Source organism: Mastigoproctus giganteus, chromosome 4 (assembly GCF_048544385.1).
Source record: "Mastigoproctus giganteus isolate SK-2022 chromosome 4, ASM4854438v1, whole genome shotgun sequence".
In the NCBI taxonomy this organism is placed as follows: Eukaryota; Metazoa; Arthropoda; class Arachnida; order Uropygi; family Thelyphonidae; genus Mastigoproctus; species Mastigoproctus giganteus.
This window is the reverse complement of record NC_143578.1, coordinates 240,353,721-240,379,120: the sequence shown is the minus strand read 5'-3', so window position 1 is coordinate 240,379,120 and position 25,400 is coordinate 240,353,721. Positions and strand designations below refer to the sequence as shown.

General features: G+C 39.6%; 1 protein-coding gene across 1 annotated transcript in view; it reads left to right on the top strand.

Moving 5' to 3' along the window:
- Strump (WASH complex subunit strump) overlaps window positions 1-23,090 on the top strand; it is a 162,182-nt gene extending 139,092 nt beyond the window's left edge. The window contains exons 25-27 of the mRNA XM_090372123.1: window positions 4,034-4,190; window positions 19,684-19,774; window positions 22,993-23,090. Coding sequence (XP_090228249.1) covers window positions 4,034-4,190; window positions 19,684-19,774; window positions 22,993-23,046 — 302 coding nt within the window. The 3' untranslated portion in view covers window positions 23,047-23,090. The remainder of the gene's footprint in view (window positions 1-4,033; window positions 4,191-19,683; window positions 19,775-22,992) is intronic.
- Window positions 23,091-25,400: the final 2,310 nt, after the last annotated feature.

The following is a 25,400-nucleotide window of genomic DNA, read 5'->3' as shown; positions in this document are numbered from 1 at the left end:
GGGCTAATTGTGCAGGCAGATATGAAGTTCTCTGAGCAGTGCAGACGAGCTGCAAGAGTAGCTCATGGCGTCTTGTCAATGATATACAGGAATTTTTCTAGCAGGGATAAGGAGGTGATTATTCCCTTGTATAAGGCAATGGTTAGGCCACATCTTGAGTACTGTATACAGGTCTGGAGGCCTCATTTCAAGAAGGATGTAGAGCTGCTGGAACGGGTACAGAGAAGGGCAACAAGATTAGTGAATGGAACAAAGGATTGCTCTTACGAAGAAAGGCATAAGTTTTGCAAATTACAGTGTGGAGACTAGGCAGCGGCGAGGTGATCTGATAGAGGTGTGTAAGGCTTTGAATGGTTTGAGCATGCTCAATGCCAATGGGATTCTTCATCTTGCTCAGAATAATCACCTCAGAGGGCATAAATTCAAATTGAGGAAGGACGGATGTCGGATAGATGTGCGGAAATTTGCCTTTGGCCAGCGGGTGGTTGGTTGGTGGAACCGACTTCTATCACTTGTTGTTGAAGTTGATAGCCTAAACAAATTTAAAGCTCAACTGGACAGGTATTTCGAACGAACGGAGGGGTGAAATGGGAGTGGTGTGTGTTTTTTTTTTTTTTGGGTGATGCTGAATAAGCTTGCTTTCTTGCATGATATGCCTCTACTAATGCTAATGCTAACTTATCTTGGAAGCTACTAGGCTTTACATACCAGCTAAGAAATATTGTTCAAGGTTTAGGCCTAAATGGATGTCAGATGAACTGATGAGGCATATGGCAGAGAAGAAACATGCATGGGATACATTCAAATTAACACATGACACAGAAGCCTATGATAGATACAATTTGATCTGTAACCAAGTTACAAAGGAGGTTAGGCAGGCGAAGGCAGATTACGAGAAATCTTTGGGAAGGGATGCAAAGAAAAACAGCAAAGAGTTCTTTACTTATGTAAACTCTAGAAGGAAGGGGATGAATCAGATTGGTCCACTTGATATCGATGGGTCAACTGTTGAGGATCCTGCTCAGGTAGCTAACAAACTAAATGAATATTTTGCATCGACATTCACACATGAGGAGTTATTTAGCGAGGGGAAAGCCAGAGGTGTATTCAACTCTAGCAGTAAGCTAGAGAATCTTGTAATAACTGAGAGTAAAGTGGAGGAGAAATTGTTGAAGATAAACACAAGAAAGGCACCCGGGGTGGATGGGATCTATCCAGTTATATTAAAGGAGGCAGCAAACCCTTAGCCATAATTATGAGAGCTTCCTTGGACTCAGGGGAGGTACCCACAAACTGGAGATGTGCAAATGTGACCCCAATTCACAAAGGAGGATCAAAGGCTGACACAAGTAATTATAGACCTGTGAGTTTAACTTCTGTTCCACGGAAATTAATGGAGGCACTAGTTAAAGAAGCACTGCAGGATCATTTAGACAAGACTTCAGTAATAGTTCGGACACAGCATGGTTTTGTTAAGGGGAAGTCTTGCCTGACCAATTTGATTGGATACTATGATGCAGTCACAAAGGAACTGGATGCAGGGAATAACTTTGATATTATATACTTGGATCTTAGAAAGGCTTTTGATACTGTTGCACATGGAAGACTGCTGCACAAATTGGAGCAGTGTGACATTGGAGGCAAATTGCTGCTGTGGATAAAGGGGTGGCTGAGGGGGAGAAGACAGAGTGGTAATCAATGGACACTGCTCATCGTGGACTAATGTTATTAGTGGAGTCCCTCAGGGCTCAGTGTTGGGTCCATTATTGTTTTCTGTATTTATAAATGATATTGATGAGGGTATATCAAGCTTAATGTCCAAGTTTGCAGACGATACAAAGGTAGGCAGGGTTGTCAAGGACACTACTGACACTATGCTGCTGCAACAGGATCTGGAAAGGTTGAGCAGATGGGCTGAGAGGTGGCAAATGAAGTTTAACATTGACAAATGTAAAGTAGTACACATGGGAAACAGCAACCCCAGAGCAACGTATCAACTCTGTGGTACTACACTGACAGTGGTAGAGAATGAAAGGGACCTGCAGGCAGACATGAAGTTCTCTGAGCAGTGCAGACGGGCTGCAAGAGTAGCTCATAGTGTGTTGTCAATGATATATAGGAATTTTTCTAGCAGGGATAAGGAGGTGATTATTCCCTTGTATAAGGCAATGGTCAGGCCACACCTAGAGTACTGTATACAGGTCTGGAGGCCTCATTTCAAGAAGGATGTAGAGCTGCTGGAACGAGTACAGAGAAGGGCAACAAGATTAGTGAATGGAACAAAGGGGTGCTCTTACGAAGAAAGGCTTAAGTTTTGCAAATTACAGTGTCTGGAGACTAGGCACCAGCGAGGTGATCTGATAGAGGTGTATAAAGCCTTGAATGGTTTGAGCATGCTCAATGCTGATGGGATACTTCCTCTCGCTCAGAATAATCACCTGAGAGGGCATAAATTCAAATTGAGGAAAGACAGATGTAGGATAGGTGTGCGGAAATTTGCCTTTAGCCAGTGGGTGGTTGGTTGGTGGAACAGACTTCCAGCCCTTGTCGTGGAAGTTGATAGCCTAAATAAGTTTAAGGCTCAGCTGGACAGGTATTTTGAACGAACAGAGGGGTGAAGTGGAAGTGGCTTTTTTTTTTTTTTTGGCTTATGCTGCATTAGCTTGCTTTCTTGCATCAAATGCCTCTACTAATGCTAATGCTAATACATATAAACATGATACTAGTATTTATTATGGGGTTTTCTATTTAAGTGCATATCTATTACAGCAATTTTCTTGTACATGTAATTTAAGTGAATATTTTAACAATCTTCAAAAAATTAGCAAATATTTGATGCACTATTTATTTTAAAGTAGTGCAATGCCAGTATTTCCCATTGAAGGTGACAGTAGCTGTGAGTGCGAAAACAAAGACCATATTTAAAAAAACAGATGTAAATATTTCCTTTATTGCCACATTTATTTTACTTCATTTCTTGTATAGTTGCAGTTCTTCCTAACAATCTGGAATATTTAAATAATTGGAACTGAGTTCTAGATAGTTAGTTATTTTTGGTTTTTAGGAGCATTAGCAACTAAGGCGATATTGCTCCGGGATATGCGGTGGTCATTCTCTGACCTTTCCACATCCTCCGTATTTGGTGGTGACGGGCTCGAACCCCGGTCTAATCAAGAAGCATGTGCTATGCACTGCTGCTCCTTCCCACCTGGCTACGGAGGCGCCCTGAGTTCTAGAGAAGTGAGAAGAAAACCACAGTAATCCTAGGGTGATCTTGTAATACCCATCTGAGACTAATAGACAGAAGAGTAGAAAGAGCTTTGGGAAAATTTTATTTGATAGATGTAAGGGAGAATGAACATTATCCTCCACTATAGTAGACCAGTGTAAAGAGCTTAACATATAAACTGTTCTTCTAGGCCTTCTTTTATGATTCAAGATCACTATTGATTCATGTGATATATTTATTTTTACTGGTAATTGGCGTATTTTGGTATCATGCTGGATATTTCTGAAATTCACTATCTTGTCATAGTTGACTCCTTGACTGTTATCTAGTCTAAAAAATAAATTAAAATAATTATTTAACAAAGGAAGAAAATGTCTAAAACCAAAAATTCATTCACCTTGAATAGTTCAAGTGAGGTAAAAAGATCATTAAATTTTTTTTTTTTTTTTTGATTAGTACTTTAACTAATAAGCAATTAGTGAGTCATTCTAATATATTTTCTTCCTTATTTTATTAGGCGCCTCCGTAGCCAGGTGGGCAGGAGCAGCAGTGTGTAGCACACACGCTTCTTGATTAGACCGTGGTTCGTGCCCGTGACCACCAAATACGGAGGATGCTGAAAGGTCAGGGAATGACCACCGCATATCCCCGGAGTAATATGGCCTTAGTTGCTAATGCTCCTAAAAAAAAAAAAAAAAAAACCCAAATAACCTTATTTTATTAAAAGACAGTCTCTTATACTTGCAATAAAATAAAGTATTCAGAACTTTTTTTATGGGGATTGATTTATTTAATTTTATATAGGTGGTCTCGTGAGTAAGAAGGGTACAGAACCAATTGATGGCTTACCATTTGTAGTTGGCACTTTAACTTTGCTACGTCAGTTCCACCAGGATTACACTGGGAACTTTCTAGCCTTTGTAGGACAGTACATTTGTTCTATAGTAGATTGTTCAATTAGGTAAGTTATAAAAATTTATTTTGCTTTAGAGAAGTAAATTTCATCTAAAATGAATTGTATTCATTAATCACTAGAGTTGTAATGCATCTTTTCATTATCTCAGACCCTCATTTTATGAGGGTCTGAGATAATGAAAAGTATAATGAGTGTGTCACTTGTTTGGAAAGAGAAAGAACTGAAAGAAATATGTCTAAATGTGTCAGTGAAATTATTCTTGTACAATTGAAATCCTCTATTCCGCATTCTACCTTTTTATCGTTCTTTACCTTGGTTTCCAATATTTATGTTATGGCTGTTCTAGACAAGAATGTTGCATATCACAATTGGCTTGCATATAAATCTCCAGGTTCACTTTCTGCCTACACTAAAGCCTGCAACAATTCTAAAGCAGTTATTAATCACTCCAAACAAGATTTTGAAGAGACTAAGGGTAGAAAACTTCTTATCTAGATAATAGTTGAGCATTCTGGTCTCTTGTCAAAGCTATTGGCTGGAACCTTTTTCTAATCTATACTCCTATCACTGTTAAAACCTAATAGTTCTATTACTTCCTCAGCTAAAGATAACTCACTAGCACTGTACATTTCTTCTAACTCTTGTATTGATAATCTTGGTAAACCTCCTGTTAGCATTCCCAGTACACTCCACTTGATGCCTTCTGTGGTCTTCCATAAAAAGGATGTCAGAAGAATTTTGAACAATCTTGATGCAAAGAAAGCTCCAGGTCCTGATAGTATTTCTTCACTTGTTCTAAAAGCCTGTGCCCCTGATCTTACTTCTGTTTGTCTTCTTTTTACACTTTGTTATTCCACTGGTGTTTTTCCTCCTGTTTTAAATTTGCTCATATTTGGAAGTTCCTAAAAAGGGTGACAAATACCTCCCATCCAATTAATTTAAATCCTTCTAAAACTCAACTTTTTCATATATTGCAAAAAGGAGTCTACTTCATCTGTGTTTATTTTTGCCCACTCTCAGATCTCTAGACAAGATCACATATCTCTATTAGGGATTATCCTGACTTTTACTCTTTCTCGGCATAAACACATCATGAATACTGCTTCCCCTACATCTAAAAAGCTGTTTTCTCTTTTCTTCAAACAGGCCTCTGAGGTTGGGTATATCCATACTGTGATTTTAGTGTTTTGCACCAACCTTGCGTAGAAGTAGAAATAAAAACACCAGGGAAACTAAACTTTTGATAACTGTATTTATAATAAATCAAATACCCGCATCTACAATAAATTTAACTTTAAAATAAACTCTACATATAAATTATTAAAATCTGCTACATTACAATCAATACAATGCATAAAATATAGATTAAAACGATAAAAACCCGTAGCTTTCAAAGGCTCAGCCTTCTTCTTCAGCGGTAAATCCTGCTATGCAGTACAACTTTAAATATCAGCAGGCTAACGGTACTCCTCACGTGTTTCCATTCTCGTGTGCTTTGTTCTCTCGCGTTGTGGAACTGGAAGTGGCTCGAGTGGAAGCCACACGGAATCGTTCATCCCTTTTGAGGATAGCGGTCTCAAAGATGGGATGAATCCGCGTACCTCTATCCCTATTTATGTTAATGGTAGAACAAATCCGCAAACTCTCGAGCCACTTACGGTCCCAGAACTTATGCGCCCGATCGGTGATGATAGCATCGCCCGGAGAGATCTGGTGTTGTTTCTCCCAAAAATGCTCGGCCACGGCGGACTTGCCATATTCCGCATTTCTTATCGCCTTAGTGTGTTCCCCCAGACGATCTTTAAGACGGCGTTTCGTTTCCCCTACATAACACTCCCCACAATCCGGGCATCTAATGCTATATACGACCCCACTAGTGTTCTCTTTTTCAATGGGGTCTTTAACCTGAGACACGATTGTGCGCAGCCTCCGTCCTGGAAGCTGCACACACCGCGTCTGGTACTTTCTCAGTATTCTAGCTATATGATCAGTCAAACCCGGATAGTAGGGAATGTATGCAGTGGCTATCGGTGTAAATGGCTCGCCTCTCCTCTGATTTCCTTTAACATATTTCTCTATAATCCTCCGGGGGTAACCACATTTTGCAAGATCCGTCGCGACCCGTTCATACTCTAATTTTCTATCATCGGAGGCACTGCAATGTGATTTTGCTCTCTCAACTAAAGCTCTTACCACACTGTTCCTATGATGGTTGGATTGGGCTGAGCTGTAATGCGAATACTGCCCTTTACACATGGGCTTCCTATATACCCTAGTCCTCAGCTGTCGACCTTCTCTACAGACCAACACATCTAGGAACGGCAAAACTCCTCCTTCTTCCACCTCCGATGTAAATTGTATGAATGGGGAGAAGCCATTTAAGCTGTTCAGCACTTGATCCTCACTCCCCTTTTGAATGATTGAAAACGTATCATCCACATACCTTTTCCAGGGGCGCATAGGGAGAACACTAGCATTAAAAATTCTGGCCTCGAGCTCCTCCATAGCTAAATTAGCTATAATTGCGCTGATGGGGGAGCCCATGGCTGCACCATTAACCTGTTTATACATAGTATTACCAAACACCATAGTGGTACTTGAGAGGCATAACTCTATTCCTTTCTCAATATCCTCTAGCTTTAGCTGTGTTCTAGTACTTAGGGTGGTGTCCCTCTGTAATGCCAAGCGTGCACACCACACCCCATGATCAATCGGAATACATGTAAATAGCGATTTCACGTCGAAAGAAATCATGATCTCATTTTCCTCTATGGGTTGTCTTCTAATAAACTGCACAAAGTCTTTACTATCTTTAATACTGTATTCTGAAAGTCCCACTAGTGGGGATAATAATTTGGCTAAGAAACCAGAAAGTGCATAGGTTGGACTGCCTATAAATGAGACTATGGGTCTAAGCGGCACATCTACTTTGTGAATTTTAGGCAAGCCATAAAATCTTGGCATTTGGCTACCTGTAGCGCGCAACGACCAATACTGTTCCTTAGAAATTTTGTTGGACTTAAGCCAACCCTGAACCATACCGTTCACTTGGCGTTCCAGACTAAGAAGAGGACTTTTCTGAAAGACTATTCACAAAGTAGATGTGCCGCTTAGACCCATAGTCTCATTTATAGGCAGTCCAACCTATGCACTTTCTGGTTTCTTAGCCAAATTATTATCCCCACTAGTGGGACTTTCAGAATACAGTATTAAAGATAGTAAAGACTTTGTGCAGTTTATTAGAAGACAACCCATAGAGGAAAATGAGATCATGATTTCTTTCGACGTGAAATCGCTATTTACATGTATTCCGATTGATCATGGGGTGTGGTGTGCACGCTTGGCATTACAGAGGGACACCACCCTAAGTACTAGAACACAGCTAAAGCTAGAGGATATTGAGAAAGGAATAGAGTTATGCCTCTCAAGTACCACTATGGTGTTTGGTAATACTATGTATAAACAGGTTAATGGTGCAGCCATGGGCTCCCCCATCAGCGCAATTATAGCTAATTTAGCTATGGAGGAGCTCGAGGCCAGAATTTTTAATGCTAGTGTTCTCCCTATGTGCCCCTGGAAAAGGTATGTGGATGATACGTTTTCAATCATTCAAAAGGGGAGTGAGGATCAAGTGCTGAACAGCTTAAATGGCTTCTCCCCATTCATACAATTTACATCGGAGGTGGAAGAAGGAGGAGTTTTGCCGTTCCTAGATGTGTTGGTCTGTAGAGAAGGTCGACAGCTGAGGACTAGGGTATATAGGAAGCCCATGTGTAAAGGGCAGTATTCGCATTACAGCTCAGCCCAATCCAACCATCATAGGAACAGTGTGGTAAGAGCTTTAGTTGAGAGAGCAAAATCACATTGCAGTGCCTCCGATGATAGAAAATTAGAGTATGAACGGGTCGCGACGGATCTTGCAAAATGTGGTTACCCCCGGAGGATTATAGAGAAATATGTTAAAGGAAATCAGAGGAGAGGCGAGCCATTTACACCGATAGCCACTGCATACATTCCCTACTATCCGGGTTTGACTGATCATATAGCTAGAATACTGAGAAAGTACCAGACGCGGTGTGTGCAGCTTCCAGGACGGAGGCTGCGCACAATCGTGTCTCAGGTTAAAGACCCCATTGAAAAAGAGAACACTAGTGGGGTCGTATATAGCATTAGATGCCCGGATTGTGGGGAGTGTTATGTAGGGGAAACGAAACGCCGTCTTAAAGATCGTCTGGGGGAACACACTAAGGCGATAAGAAATGCGGAATATGGCAAGTCCGCCGTGGCCGAGCATTTTTGGGAGAAACAACACCAGATCTCTCCGGGCGATGCTATCATCACCGATCGGGCGCATAAGTTCTGGGACCGTAAGTGGCTCGAGAGTTTGCGGATTTGTTCTACCATTAACATAAATAGGGATAGAGGTACGCGGATTCATCCCATCTTTGAGACCGCTATCCTCAAAAGGGATGAACGATTCCGTGTGGCTTCCACTCGAGCCACTTCCAGTTCCACAACGCGAGAGAACGAAGCACACGAGAATGGAAACACGTGAGGAGTACCGTTAGCCTGCTGATATTTAAAGTTGTACTGCATAGCAGGATTTACCGCTGAAGAAGAAGGCTGAGCCTTTGAAAGCTACGGGTTTTTATCGTTTTAATCTATATTTTATGCATTGTATTGATTGTAATGTAGCAGATTTTAATAATTTATATGTAGAGTTTATTTTAAAGTTAAATTTATTGTAGATGCGGGTATTTGATTTATTATAAATACAGTTATCAAAAGTTTAGTTTCCCTGGTGTTTTTATTTCTACTTCTACGCAAGGTTGGTGCAAAACACTAAAATCACAGTATGGATATACCCAACCTCAGAGGCCTGTTTGAAGAATTGTTTCGATGTTATGGCCGTCCAATTGTGCAGTGCGTTAGAGAATTTCAGAGGCATAGTGTTAGGGAGGCGAAACATGAACAGCACTTGAGGTTTGCCCATCGATGCAAGACGCATAATCTCATTCCACGAGGCTTTCAAACAAAGCTACCCTTTGAGGATGAACGAGTGTTTAACATTACCAAGTGGTATCAAAGGAAGATCCTTAACATATGGATCGGAAAATTACATAATGATTTATACCACATTAGGAGAGGTAAAAGGCAGTGCTTGGGTAAGTTAAGTGATAAGTTGTCTCCGATACACTTAGCAGGAGTGGTTAGTGTAGTAACAGCTAAAGCAAAACGAATTTCGGACAGTTATAGACGGAGACAAATGGGGAAGTTTGACAAGCTTAAAGAACGAACCAAGCCTAGGGGCAGTAGTGATAGCACCGCCAAGAATTTTGTGGTGAATATGAGCAATAAACAATTAACTAAGGAGCAGTTGGAGGTTCTAAATTTAGGACCGGAATTTGCCATGGTGCCGCCCAGATTACCCGTTGCAGAAGTAGCTATGGGCGTGGAAAGGGCTATAAGCAGACTTCCCGAAGCTACAGCTAATGAAGTTCGAGTAAAAGTAGCAGCGATCCTGAGTCAAGCTAAGGATGCCCCCTCCAATCTTAATGTGAAGCAAAGAGTTGCGCTAAGAAGCCTTAAACAGGATGATAGCATCGTAGTCCTACCCGCGGACAAGGGTAGAGCAACTGTGGTTCTTGATAAGGAAGCATATAGAAGTAAAGCGTTGTGTTTATTGGAAGATCAGATGACTTATAAAGTTATTCAGAAAAGTCCTCTTCTTAGTCTGGAACGCCAAGTGAACGGTATGGTACAGGGTTGGCTTAAGTCCAACAAAATTTCTAAGGAACAGTATTGGTCGTTGCGCGCTACAGGTAGCCAAATGCCAAGATTTTATGGCTTGCCTAAAATTCACAAAGTAGATGTGCCGCTTAGACCCATAGTCTCATTTATAGGCAGTCCAACCTATGCACTTTCTGGTTTCTTAGCCAAATTATTATCCCCACTAGTGGGACTTTCAGAATACAGTATTAAAGATAGTAAAGACTTTGTGCAGTTTATTAGAAGACAACCCATAGAGGAAAATGAGATCATGATTTCTTTCGACGTGAAATCGCTATTTACATGTATTCCGATTGATCATGGGGTGTGGTGTGCACGCTTGGCATTACAGAGGGACACCACCCTAAGTACTAGAACACAGCTAAAGCTAGAGGATATTGAGAAAGGAATAGAGTTATGCCTCTCAAGTACCACTATGGTGTTTGGTAATACTATGTATAAACAGGTTAATGGTGCAGCCATGGGCTCCCCCATCAGCGCAATTATAGCTAATTTAGCTATGGAGGAGCTCGAGGCCAGAATTTTTAATGCTAGTGTTCTCCCTATGCGCCCCTGGAAAAGGTATGTGGATGATACGTTTTCAATCATTCAAAAGGGGAGTGAGGATCAAGTGCTGAACAGCTTAAATGGCTTCTCCCCATTCATACAATTTACATCGGAGGTGGAAGAAGGAGGAGTTTTGCCGTTCCTAGATGTGTTGGTCTGTAGAGAAGGTCGACAGCTGAGGACTAGGGTATATAGGAAGCCCATGTGTAAAGGGCAGTATTCGCATTACAGCTCAGCCCAATCCAACCATCATAGGAACAGTGTGGTAAGAGCTTTAGTTGAGAGAGCAAAATCACATTGCAGTGCCTCCGATGATAGAAAATTAGAGTATGAACGGGTCGCGACGGATCTTGCAAAATGTGGTTACCCCCGGAGGATTATAGAGAAATATGTTAAAGGAAATCAGAGGAGAGGCGAGCCATTTACACCGATAGCCACTGCATACATTCCCTACTATCCGGGTTTGACTGATCATATAGCTAGAATACTGAGAAAGTACCAGACGCGGTGTGTGCAGCTTCCAGGACGGAGGCTGCGCACAATCGTGTCTCAGGTTAAAGACCCCATTGAAAAAGAGAACACTAGTGGGGTCGTATATAGCATTAGATGCCCGGATTGTGGGGAGTGTTATGTAGGGGAAACGAAATGCCGTCTTAAAGATCGTCTGGGGGAACACACTAAGGCGATAAGAAATGCGGAATATGGCAAGTCCGCCGTGGCCGAGCATTTTTGGGAGAAACAACACCAGATCTCTCCGGGCGATGCTATCATCACCGATCGGGCGCATAAGTTCTGGGACCGTAAGTGGCTCGAGAGTTTGCGGATTTGTTCTACCATTAACATAAATAGGGATAGAGGTACGCGGATTCATCCCATCTTTGAGACCGCTATCCTCAAAAGGGATGAACGATTCCGTGTGGCTTCCACTCGAGCCACTTCCAGTTCCACAACGCGAGAGAACGAAGCACACGAGAATGGAAACACGTGAGGAGTACCGTTAGCCTGCTGATATTTAAAGTTGTACTGCATAGCAGGATTTACCGCTGAAGAAGAAGGCTGAGCCTTTGAAAGCTACGGGTTTTTATCGTTTTAATCTATATTTTATGCATTGTATTGATTGTAATGTAGCAGATTTTAATAATTTATATGTAGAGTTTATTTTAAAGTTAAATTTATTGTAGATGCGGGTATTTGATTTATTATAAATACAGTTATCAAAAGTTTAGTTTCCCTGGTGTTTTTATTTCTACTTCTACGCAAGGTTGGTGCAAAACACTAAAATCACAGTATGTTTTCTCTTTTGCTCATGGCATTAGTTCTCTTCTAAACAAATCCTCACTCTGTACAAACCTGCTCTACCATGGAATATTGGTCTTACATCTGGAGTGATGCATCCAAAACCTTATTCAGGCTTCTAGACTCCATTCAAATGAGGGTAGTTAGGTTAATTAATACCCATCTCTTACAAAGTCTCTCCACTCTGTCCCATAGATGTTCTGTTTCTGCTGCATGCCTTTCCTACAGATACTTCCATGGGTACTGCTCTTCTGAATTGGCTTCTATAATTTTCCCCATTCTCTCTTCAAGTTTAGCAGCAGATTTACATCAAAATATATATTTTTTAAACTATGTGATGGTTCTAAAAAATTAAGCGGTTTTAATCATTACCTTCATCATAATTTATTGTTTTAAAACTATAGGATGTATATATGTTATATATATATTTTTAATTTATCAATAAAAATCACATCACTAGAAAGGCTAATTCAGTCATTCATTGTTCATTGAAATGATAGTAATGGTGCCATTTTAATTTTTATATTACTTGGAAGTATTTGTTTGAAATATTATTTTGCCCAAGCAGTGGGGGAGTCAAAAAGTTCTTGGTCTCGGTATGAAAGGGTAGTGGTACAGTGTTAAAAATTTCTGTACTTAATGTATATCATTTTAAATGGATTTTTTTTTTTTTTTTTTTTTATTACAGGTCTTGAAGTTGACAAAGTTGTGTGAATAAGGAAAGATGGATAAAATCAGTCACCATGCAATCAGCCAATATTTAGGACTAATGCCAAAGGCAATTCATAAGGATATGATAACAAAATTGGAGAGGGATGCCCTTTCCTATTCCATGGTTAAGAAGTGGGCAGCAGAATTTAAATGAGGATGGGACCCAATGCTGTGGAAGACTGCAATGTCTGTCACTCCAGAAGTTGTTGACAGTCTGCTTGATCTGGTGACGAGTGATAGACAATGACAGTTTGGCACATTGTTAGTGTCTTGGGCATCTCATCTAAACATATGTAGCACATAATAATAGAGGTTCTTGCTATGAAAACAGTGTCAGCATAATAGGTTTCACAGTTGTTGACAGCAGATCAAAAATGCACAAGAGTTGTCAAGTCAAATGAATGGTTGATTAATTTTCAAGCAGATCCAGCAAATTTCTTTGCAAGGTTTGTGACTATGGATGATATGTTGTTTCATCAGTTTCAGCTAGAGACAAAGAAGCACCCCAAACAGTGGAAACACAGCTCTTCTCCCCCTCCAAAGAAAGCCAACTCAGTTCCTTTTAGTGGAAAGGTAATGGCATGTGTTTTTGGGATGCTGATGAAGATTTACTTTCAGAAAGGACAGACAGTCATATGAGCATATTACACAAACCGTGTGAGGCATTTGCATGAAAACATCAAAGACAAATGCAGAAGAAAACTCATCAAAGGTGTCTTGTTCTGTGAAGATAGTGTGCCTACTCAAAGTCTGTTGTTGCCTTGGCTGCACTGCATGAGTGCGGCTTTGAAATCTTGGAGCATTCCTCATATTCACTAGATCTTAGCACTGTTGGACTTTAACCCATTTCCTAATTTGAAAAAAAAATACCTGGCTGGCATCAACTGGCAATGACATCATTTCTGCTATTGAATGCATTCCTGGGCGCCTCTGTAGCCAGGTGGGAAGGAGCAGCAGTGCGTAGCACATGCTTCTTGATTAGACCAGGGTTCAAGCCTGTCACCACCAAATACGGAGGATGCGGAAAGGTCAGGAAATAACCACCGCATATTCCCGGAGCAATATGGCCTTGGTTGATAATGCTCCTAAAAACCAAACAACGAACGAATGCATTCCTGTAGGCCTAAGAGAAATTGTTCTTCACTGCTGGAATCAACATATTGCATCATCATTTGCAAAAGTGCATGGACTCCAAAATGAACTATGCTGAAAAGTAACTTTTTACCAGACTCCTCAAATAAACTCTTCATATGCAGGCCACATACTTTTCAAATGCCCCTTGTATACACAATAAAATTATCTATTTATAAATTACAAAACTATTTTTTTAATTGCTTTAAGATTTTTATAATACTTGCAGAACTTTTGAAAAAGATTTGGGGAATTGTTTTATGAATTATTTATACAGGGGGCAGTTTAAAGATTTCTAACCTCTCATAGGAGGAATGCTGGAAAGTTGTGAAAATCTAACCCCCCCCCCCCAAATCAAACTTCCTGGCACAATCCACTAGCTTTTGTACCCATTCAAATAGAATTCAGAAGATTTTGACTCATTCCAATTGTTGATTGCATCCATACAGCATTGTCACTGTCAATTTCTGTCTTTTAATGTCCCTTTCGAAATTTGGAAATAGTCCAATGGAGCCAAATCTGGTGAGTATGGTGGATGCCGGAGTAGCTCGAATCCACAGTCACAGTGTTTCCTGAGTCACAAATGCTGTATGCGCTGGTGCATTGTCTTAATGCAAGATGACTCTTTTGGCCAATTTCCCATGTCTCTTGCACTTCAATTCCTCATGAAAATGTCTCAGTAAGTTAGAATAATACTCAGCATTGCTAGTGGTACCTTGTTCCAGGAAATTAACCATGATTTTCCCATCCAACTTCTGCACTTTAACCTTTTTAGGAGGGAGAGAAGAGGGATGCTTCCACTGTTTTGATTGTTCTTTTGTTTCAGGGTCAAAGTGGTGCATCCATGTTTTGTCCAGTGACATGTCTCTATTGATTGGCTACTAGTGACGGTCGTGTTCCAAGCCGCTAAGTGGATTTTTCTTATTTATTGATTTGAAATTATTGTTTTTCTAAAACTTTTGATTTAAATTTAGTAGTATAACATTATTTTGTGATTTTTTGATTAATTTGGTGTATTTATTCTTTACTCGGCCTTGTAAAAGTATCGGTAAGGGTTTCCACGTGTTCGTAACTACCGCTACCGTTATTAACTTTCCCGCCATTGTGATACCGTAGGTTATATACCGTACTAGATAGCGTTAGTTGAACTTCGTTAGCAGTTAAATTGTACGTTTAAATAAATACATATAACGACTTAGATTACAAACGTAATATAATTAATAACATAACATAATTAATTAATAAATTAATAGAATCATGACTCAGACCAGAGCAGCAAAGCAAAAGGCTCAAGCTAATGGAAGTGCTGTGGCTCAGAGCAGAACTGAGGGGGGCAGTTGTCCTCTGACTCACAGCCTTATAAAATGCACTGTTTGCTTGATGTTTGCAGAGCAATCGGGTACGGGACATGATACTGCCAAGGGGGATGTCTTTGTGTGTGCGCGATGCAAGGAGTGTATCGATATCAGGCAAAAACTCGGCGTTCTTATGGGCCTATATGAGAGCTTGAAGGACAGGGTGGATGCCCTCGAAGAAACTAAATTGAGGGGCCCATCAAGCTCTCAGCTGCCCACATCAACGCCAGAGCTTGCACTTGGGCATCGCGTGACACAGAGACAACCCCCAAGGCAGAATGCGCTGGTCCCGAAGGAACTAGTAGTTGTTGGTGACTCTATTGTCAGGGAAACGGGGAACATGCTTTGTAAAAAAGATAGGTGGAACAGGACCAGGGTATGTCTGCCAGGGGCAAAGGTTGATGACGTTGTAGAGCGAATATCATCTTTTAAGGGCACAAAAGGTGATATAGTTGTACACGTTGGCACTAATAATATTAAGAGTAGGAGACCGGCAGAATTACTTAACAAGTACAGGTCACTGTTGAACAAAAGCCGAGAATTAGGGTTGAATTTGAAAGTGTCTGCAATTCTGCCCAGACACGATAGGAGGGAGTATATGATGAGAGCCTTGTCGATCAATTCGGCCCTGGAAAGATTGTGCAAGGCTCAAGGGGTAGAATTTTTTTCAGCCTGGACTGTACTTGTTAACAGGAGAGATTGCTTCTACAGGGATGGGATACACTTAAATAGAAAGGGTGCAAGAATATTTGCTGATGCTATCGAGGCAGTGTTAGGTGGGTCGGAAAACTGCTAGCTTGGGGGGAGACAAAGACCAATAGATTGACAGTAGCCACTGGCAGAGGTGAAAGAGATTCTTGCACTGCTTCTATTAGAATGGGCAGAAGCCTGAAAAACAAGATGCAGGATATTTCAGAGACTGCTGGGAGTCATTGCGATACAAGTAAACACATGGGTTGTGTTAGGGTAGCTAAGAATAGAAACAGGTGCAGGTATACTTTCGTGTACACCAATGCTAGGAGTTTAGTAAATAAATTTGATGAATTTGAGGTATTGCTCAAAACATCGAAGGCAGATATTGTTGGGATATCAGAGACGTGGTGTCACACAGATATAAGGGATGCGGAATTGCAATTTGGGGAGTACAACGTCTACAGAAAGGATAGACAGGATAGGAAGGGGGGAGGTGTTATGCTATTAGTTAAGAAACACATAAAAACCAAGGAAGTGAAGCCAGTCGACATCGCTGGACAGTGCAGTGTGGAGTCAGTTTGGTGTGACATAAACATTGGGAGATCAAAATTGAGAGTAGGAGTGTGCTATAGGCCTAACGACTCTGATGAGTATAATAAGGAACTGTACAGGGAAATAGAGTGGGCCAGTAAATCAGAGTGTCTTATAATGGGAGATTTTAATTTCCCAGATATTGACTGGATTTTGGGGGCTGGTTACTCACACACTAGCAGGGCTTTTGTGGATTTATTGGATGATTGTTTTCTACATCAGCATGTTCGGGAGGCAACTAGAGGGAGTAATACTCTTGATTTGATTATCAGCAGTGATTCTTCATGCATTAAGAATCTGCAGATAAATGAACCACTAGGTGGCAGTGATCACAGTGTGCTGAAGTGGGATTTACTCAAAGAGGTAACTACCATTAGGGGTAAAGGGAAGGGTTATTGCTTCCGTAAAGGCGACTACGATGGACTGAGACAGTATTTAAATTCTATACAGTGGGACCAACTGATGATGTTACCAACAGCAAATTCAAAATGGGAAGCATTCAAATAACTTATCTTGGAAGCTACTAGGCTTTACATACCAACTAAGAAATATTGTTCAAGGTTTAGGCCAAAATGGATGTCAGATGAACTAATGAGGCATATGGCAGAGAAGAAAAATGCATGGGATACATACAAATTAACACATGACACAGAAGCCTATGATAGATACAAGTTGATATGCAACCAAGTTACAAAGGAGGTTAGGCAGGCGAAGGCAGATTACGAGAAATCTTTGGCAAGGGATGCAAAGAAAAACAGCAAAGAGTTCTTTACTTATGTAAACTCTAGAAGGAAGGGGATGAATCAGATTGGTCCACTTGATATTGATGGGTCAAGTGTTGATGATCCTGCTCAGGTAGCTAACAAACTAAATGAATATTTTGCATCGACATTCACACATGAGGAGGTATTCAGCGAGGGGAATGCCAGAGGTGTATTCAACTCTAGCAGTAAGCTACAGAATCTTGAAATAACTGGGAGTAAAGTGGAGGAGAAACTGTTGAAGATAAACACAAGAAAGGCACCCGGGGTGGATGGGATCTATCCAGTTATATTAAAGGAGGCAGCAAAGGAAGTAAGCAAACCCTTAGCCATAATTATGAGAGCTTCCTTGGACTCAGGGGAGGTACCCATAGACTGGAAATGTGCAAATGTGACCCCAATTCACAAAGGAGGATCAAAGGCTGACACAAGTAATTATAGACCTGTGAGCTTAACTTCTGTTCCAGGAAAATTAATGGAGGCACTGGTTAAAGAAGCATTGCAGGATCATTTAGACAAGACTTCAGTTATAGCTCAGACACAGCATGGTTTTGTTAAGGGGAAGTCTTGCCTGACCAACTTGATTGGATACTATGATGCAGTCACAAAAGAACTGGATGCAGGGAATAACTTTGATATTATATACTTGGATCTTAGAAAGGCTTTTGATACTGTTGCACATGGAAGACTGCTACACAAATTGGAGCAATGTGACATTGGAGGCAAATTGCTGCTATGGATAAAGGGGTGGTTGAGGGGGAGAAGACAGAGAGTGGTAATCAATGGACACTGCTCATCGTGGACTGATGTTATTAGTGGAGTCCCTCAGGGCTCAGTGTTGGGTCCATTATTGTTTTCTGTATTTATAAATGATATTGATGATGGTATATCGGGCTTAATGTCCAAGTTTGCAGACGATACAAAGGTTGGCAGGGTTGTCAAGGACACTACTGACACTATGCTGCTGCAACAGGATCTGGAAAGGTTGAGCAGATGGGCTGAGAGGTGGCAAATGAAGTTTAACATTGACAAATGTAAAGTACTACACATGGGAAACAGCAACCCCAGAGCAACGTATCAACTCTGTGGTACAACACTGACAGTGGTAGAGAATGAAAGGGACTTGGGGGTGGTTGTGCAGGCAGATATGAAGTTCTCTGAGCAGTGCAGACGGGCTGCAAGAGTAGCTCATGGAGTATTGTCAATGATATACAGGAATTTTTCCAGCAGGGATAAGGAGGTGATTATTCCATTGTATAAGGCGATGGTCAGGCCACACCTAGAGTACTGTATACAGGTCTGGAGGCCTCATTTCAAGAAGGATGTAGAGCTGCTGGAACGAGTACAGAGAAGGGCAACAAGATTAGTGAATGGAACAAAGGGGTGCTCTTACGAAGAAAGGCTTAAGTTTTGCAAATTACAGTGTCTGGAGACTAGGCACCAGCGAGGTGATCTGATAGAGGTGTATAAAGCCTTGAATGGTTTAAGCATGCTCAATGCTGATGGGATTCTTCCTCTAGCTCAGAAAAATCACCTGAGAGGGCATAAATTCAAATTGAGGAAAGACAGATGTAGGATAGACGTGCGGAAATTTGCCTTTAGCCAGCGGGTGGTTGGTTGGTGGAACAGACTTCCATCCCTTGTGGTGGAGGTTGATAGCCTAAATAAGTTTAAGGCTCAGCTGGACATGTATTTTGAACGAACAGGGGGGTGAAGTGGAAGTGGTTTTTTTTTTTGGCTGATGCTACATAAGCTTGCTTTCTTGCATCAAATGCCTCTACTAATGCTAATGCTAATGCTAATGTCACCCCCCCCCTGAAACTAAGCTTCATTATCTTTAGAATTCTGCAAAATCTCATGTCAGCACTTCACTCACTCTCTCTCTCTCTCTCTCTCCTGTTTATGATCTGGGGACCCACCTTGAAGAAACCTTTTTTCCTGAAACATTCACCACAATATTGTGAGCTCACTCATGGGAGATGAATGTTATTCTGTATGGTTTGATGTTATTCTGCAGTCTTGCATGATCAGGTCATGAATAGCATCCACACTTGCAGGTGTCAACACAGCAATAGCCTCCCACTGCAGTGTGCTTCTTTAACACTGTCCCATCTGTGCTTAAATTCTGCAACACACCTTATGATCTTGGTGTAGAAAGGACAAGATTTCCCTGTTTACTACATGTCTTCATGAATTGCTTTCAGCAACATTCCCTTTAAATGAAGGTGCACCATGCACTCAATGAGTGCATGAATGATTGAATTATTCATTCACTCATTGAGTCAATGAATTATGCACCATGCACTCAATGAGTGCATGGTGCATAATTCTTTCAACAGTCACCATATTCATTCGCTTTCCACACTTCAGTGCCCTCTGTAAAGATGAAAAATATAGTTACAAACCTGAAATTTTCTGTGAACACACAAGACATCACAGCACAGATTGGCAATATTGTCTTTCATGAAAACCTTTATCTATATTGGACTAAAATTTTTTCAAAATCTCCCCCTTGTATTTTTGTTAAATTGATACTACTATAGTCTCTAGAGTTAATTGCAGAAAATAAAGTTGTTTAAAAATTATAATACCCATAGTGTTACGTAGTTTTTAAAAACTTCATTAGATTGATAGTTAGTAAAAAATTGCATTTTCTTTGTTTAGTGATGGTGGAAAGGCAGAACTTCCTCAAGAAGCAGTCAACATTCTGGCTTATTTAGAAGCTTTTGTACAGTACGGACAGCTTCCAAGGAAGGTAAGGCATATAACTCTACAATTGTTGTCCTTTACGATATAAGTCCAAAAGATTGCAGGTGAGACACAGATTTGGTACTGATAATGACATGCAACTTTTCTAGTGGTGTAAAGGGTTCCATAGATATAATTATATTTCTGGAACCATTTAGATCAATTCAGAACTCTGAGAATCTGAACAATTCAGTTAGGGAAGTATAATGCTCTATGATAAATAGCTACAACTTATTTGTTTATCATAAATACACATGAACATCTTAAGACTTGGATCTATATCATTCACATATGAATATCTCTCCCCCCACATTTAAATGGCCATGTATCCTACTATTGCTCATGTTATAATATTGTCAAATGGAGTTTTAAGAAAGATTTGAATCCTGATGTCTTTGTCTTTATTGAATCCTGATAGTAGTAGTAGTGGCATGTGATGCAAGAAAGCAAGTGTATGAGCTTATGCAGCATCAGCCAAAAAAAAAAAAAAAAAAAATTACACCATTCCCTCCAAATGCCTGTCCAGTTCCTCCTTAAATTTATTCAACCTATCAACTTCCACGACAGATGGAAGTTTGTTCCAGCAATTAACCACCTGCTGGCTAAAGGCAAATTTCTGCACATCTATTCTTAATTTGAATTTATGCCCCCTTAGGTTCGTAATCTGAACAAGTGGAAGGATCCCATCATAATTCAGCGTGCTCAACCCATTCAAGGCCTTATACACCTCAATCAGATCACCACACAGGTGCCTAGTCTCCAGCCACTGCAATTTTCAGAACTTTAGCCTCTCTTGGTAAGAGGATCCCTTCATTCCCCTCACCAATCTTGTTGCCCTTCTCTGTACACGCTCAAGCAAATTGACATCCTTCCTAAAATGAGGCCTCCAGACCTGTACGCAGTATTCAAGGCGTGGCCTGACCATTGCCTTATACAAAGGGACAATCACCTCCTTTTCCTTGCTAGCAAAATTCCTATATATCATTGACAAAACCCCCATGACCTGCCCTGATAGCCTGTCTGCATTGCTCAGAAAACTTCATATCTGACTGTACAATTACTCCGAGGTCTTTTTCATTTTCTACCACCTTAAGTGTAGTACCACACAGTTGGTACTTTTCTCTCGGGTTACCAATATGCAGTACTTTGCATCTACCCATATGCAGTACTTTGCATTTGTCAAGGTTAAACTTCAGTTGCCACTTCTTAGCCCATCTGCCCAAATTATCTAGATCCTGTTGCAGTAGCACACTGCCATTACCAACCCTGCCAACCTTTTTATCATCTGCAAACTTTGACACTAAGCCTGATATACCTTCATCAATATCATTGATAAATATACAAAACAACAGTGGACCCAACACCGAACCCTGTGGGACTCCACTAATAACATTAGTCCACGAAGAGCAGCACCCATTGATTACCACCTTCTGTCTTCTCCCACTTAACCATCCTTTTATCCATTGTAGCAACTTACCCTTAATACCATTCTGCTCCAATTTGTACAATAGTCTTCCATGTGCAACAGTGTCAAAAGCTTTCCTGAAATCCAAATATATGATATAAAAATTATTTTTTGCATCCAGTTCCTTTGTAACCACATAATAACCAATCAAATTTGTCAGACAAGATTTTCCCTTAACAAACCCATGCTGTGTCTGAATTATTGCTGCAGTCTTGTCTAGATGATCCTGCAATGCATCTTTAACCAGTGACTCCATTATTTTACCTGGTGTAAAATAATTATGTTAAACTAACTGGTCTGTAATTACTCGTGTCACCCTTCGATCCCCCTTTGTGAATTGGGGGATACATTTGCACATCTCCAGTCCGCGGGAACCTCTTCTGAGTCCAAGGATGCTCTCATAATTATGGCTAAGGGTTTGCTTAGTTACTTTGCTGCCTCCTTTAATATAACTGGATAGATCCCTTCCACCCCAGGCGCTTTTCTTATGTTTAACTTCAACAATTTCTCCTCCACTTTGCTCTCAGTTATTACAAAATCATTAAGTACCCTGCTACAATTTGATAACCTTCTGCCATTTTCAAACCTTAATAATTCCTCACATGTGAATGTAGATGTAAAATACTCATTCAGTTTGTTTGCTGTCTGAGCAGGATCATCAATGGCTAAGGTATTATGGCTAAGGGTTTGCTTAGTTACTTTGCTGCCTCCTTTAATATAACTGGATAGATCCCTTCCACCCCAGGCGCTTTTCTTATGTTTAACTTCAACAATTTCTCCTCCACTTTGCTCTCAGTTATTACAAAATCATTAAGTACCCTGCTACAATTTGATAACCTTCTGCCATTTTCAAACCTTAATAATTCCTCACATGTGAATGTAGATGTAAAATACTCATTCAGTTTGTTTGCTGTCTGAGCAGGATCATCAACAGTCAAACCATCGATGTCAAGTGGACCAATCAGATTCATCCCCTTCCTTTTAGAGTTTATATAAGTAAAGAAATCCTTGCTTTTTCTTAGCATCTTTTGCCAAAGATTTCTCGTAATCTGCCTTCACCTGCCTAACCACCTTTGTGACCTGATTACAGACTAGCTTATATCGGCCATAGGCTTCTGAGTCGCTTGATAATTTATATGCATCCCATGCATTTTTCTTCTCTGTTACAAGTCTCATTAGTTCATTTGATAATCATTTAAGCCTAAACCTTGAACAATATTTCTTAATAGGTATGAAACTTTTAGTAGCATCCATGATTAACTTTTAGTAGCATCCACAGAAATAAAGATATCCATGATGTCTTTATTGTTTGGACAAGGATATATAATATCATGACTTTTGTACTTTGGTTCAGCTCACATATAATTTTAGCATTCCATTAAAAATGTAAGAAAGGGTGTTAATAATGTATAATTCCTAAATTTTAGGAATGCAAATAGGTATAGTGTCGTATTTCATTTTATATAAAATGAAATTTTTCATTTATTTTCTTGATGGCTGAGGCCAGAAGCATTTACATATTCATTGTGATACATATATATCGAATTATTGTGAGCAGAATTTTCAGTACCACAGTTCAAATTTGATTGTGCATTTTATGCCAATGTATGGGAATGGCTGGTCCAGTGGTAATATTACATAAGGAAGTTTTAATTTGTTAACATAAATTATTACTGCTTGAATTAGAACCAATGCTAATGATATTTTATTCAAGGTAAAAACTGTGTTGATTTTGTTAACTCTAAACTTTTCTGTTTTAGGCTATGACTAGTCACATTCCAGATTATCTGTTCGATCAGTATCGCACACAGTAAAGGAGCCGTTCCTTCTCTGAAGAAATTTAAAAAATCATGTGGGGAATCTGTGAAATGAAATTTCATAATTTTTTGAATAAACTTGTTAGTTTGTTCTTGTGTGTTTGAAATTTATTCATCTTGTAAGTAATAAATACAAGTTTCATTATGAAGCTTTGTGCCAATGCAGTTACTATTTGAAAATGCAGTGTTTGTAATTAGCATCCTTTTTTTTCTGGTAAAAAAAATCTAATTGCTTAAGCATCAAAAAGTGTGTACAAATCACAGAAAGATTCAACAGAGCGGTAGTGAGCTATGTCATTGTGCGATATTGGACTTCAAAAGAATTGTGGTGCAAAAATTGACCCCCCAGTTGTCACCAAAGGGGAAGAGATGTGAGAATCCTTCAACATCATGGACAGAAAAAAATGTAGCTCTTTGAGCCATTTTCATATGCAGTTTAAAAACATCCATAGCATGGACTGTAAGATTAAGTAAAATGGCATGTTATGAGTCCAGTACTGTGTTGAAAAAGGAATTATGCTACAGAGCATGGAAGTCTCAATTATATCCAAGAATTTCTTGCAAAAGATTGAGATACATGGAATTTACTGAACTGTTATCACAAAAAGGATAAGACCTATTCAGCATCATTTTGACAAAGTATAGTTCCACATTAGAAGATTGGTCCTATTAGTTTCATGAATGGCAGTGGTGAAAATGCAATTCAGGCCAAAAGCCTGTTCTCCCTTGTAAGCGGGACGTGAATTAGGGGACACAAATGTAAAACCTCAGGGGATTAACAGAAGATTAGATGCTATGAAGTTCACCTGTATGTGAACTTCGTAGCATCTGTAGGCTGCCAAACATTTGAATAGTTGCCTGTTAATGTGGTGGTAGTGAGTCTGTCTTTTTTTCTTTTTGTTAGTTGTTGGCGCATCGGCTTCTTGGCCATAATGACCTCCAAAGGTTTTTGCAGTACTCTGATCCAAGCCCTAGGCGGGATTCGAACCCGCGACCAGGCAGGCACTTTACCCACCCGGCTAGCCCGGTCGGCATTTAGCAAGTCTGGCCAAGTTTAAAAAAAATTGAATGGCTACCTTGTGCGAATAAGAATAATATGAATACTTTATTTTATTTTATTTTAATTTTTATTATTATGTTATTTATTTATTTCTAGCTTATACAGAAAAAAAATTTCTTTGCATTCCTGGGTAGAAGTTTTAATAAAATTTTAAATTGCACCTTGCCAAGCATAACCCTAATTGGTATTTGCTGTATTTATTTCATGGTAATTAGTATTTCTTTTTCTACGATACTTTCTACAATAATCTGACAGCTTCACTGTCAGATTATTTAATATTATATGTTGAATTTCTTTATCAGATATTAAGTTGTTTCTTGATACTAAAATATTCACTCTCGTGCATATCAAGGAGCAAATCAATATGGAAATAGAGGTTAGCCCTGCTGACAACAAAGTTATGTATAATTAGTTTGTGTCTAATTTAATCAAGGTGCTTACGCCACTTTAATAAAGTAATCAACTAATAGTGTCTCAAATTAAACACTTTCACATTGTGTATGAAGATTTGCTACTAAATGCAACAAGTTTAGAGGTGCTAAATGCTCCCTGGAACCAGGCACTTAAGAAAAACTATGAATATAATGAAACTATTTGTAAAATAATAAGAGGAGTTTACCTCAATATAGCACAGTGGGATGTAAACTTGAAACGATGAGGTGCATCTGCCACTAGGAAATGCTACCCCCCAACATACCAGCTAAAAATAACACAAGTATTGGGGCCACAGTGAAAACTTGATCATGGGAGTATCTGCCACTGAAAATTCTCAAATGATCAATATGAAGTGTGGTATGAAATACTTGTGTTGTGTTTCGAAAGTGAACAGTGAAGCCAATATGCTAAAATGGTTTAATTTTTTTTTTCTCAAAGTTTTGCATTCAGATTTTACATATTTCGTAAAAAAAGTTAATGAACCATGCATGCAGAATAATGAAATTTGTACTTGGAAAAGTGATATTTGCAAATGCCTGCAAGCAAAGCTTGACAATATTTTTACATAAAAGTTCATCAGTGAAGTATAAATTACACTTTGCATATCAAAAGGTTACAAAATTTTTAAAACAATTTTGTATTCAAAATGGTAATATTTTCTCGATGAAGTAATCAGTTCAGAATTTTGAAGGTCGTGACAAAAGAAACATCTGCACTCTTTTGTCTTTACAGACTTTTTCTTCATGATTATAAACATCCATTATAGTTGTAAAAAAAGTTACATCTGAAATATGGGAAAATTTGTTGTGTGTATGTATGTGTGTATATATATATATACACACACAAATCTGTGCAT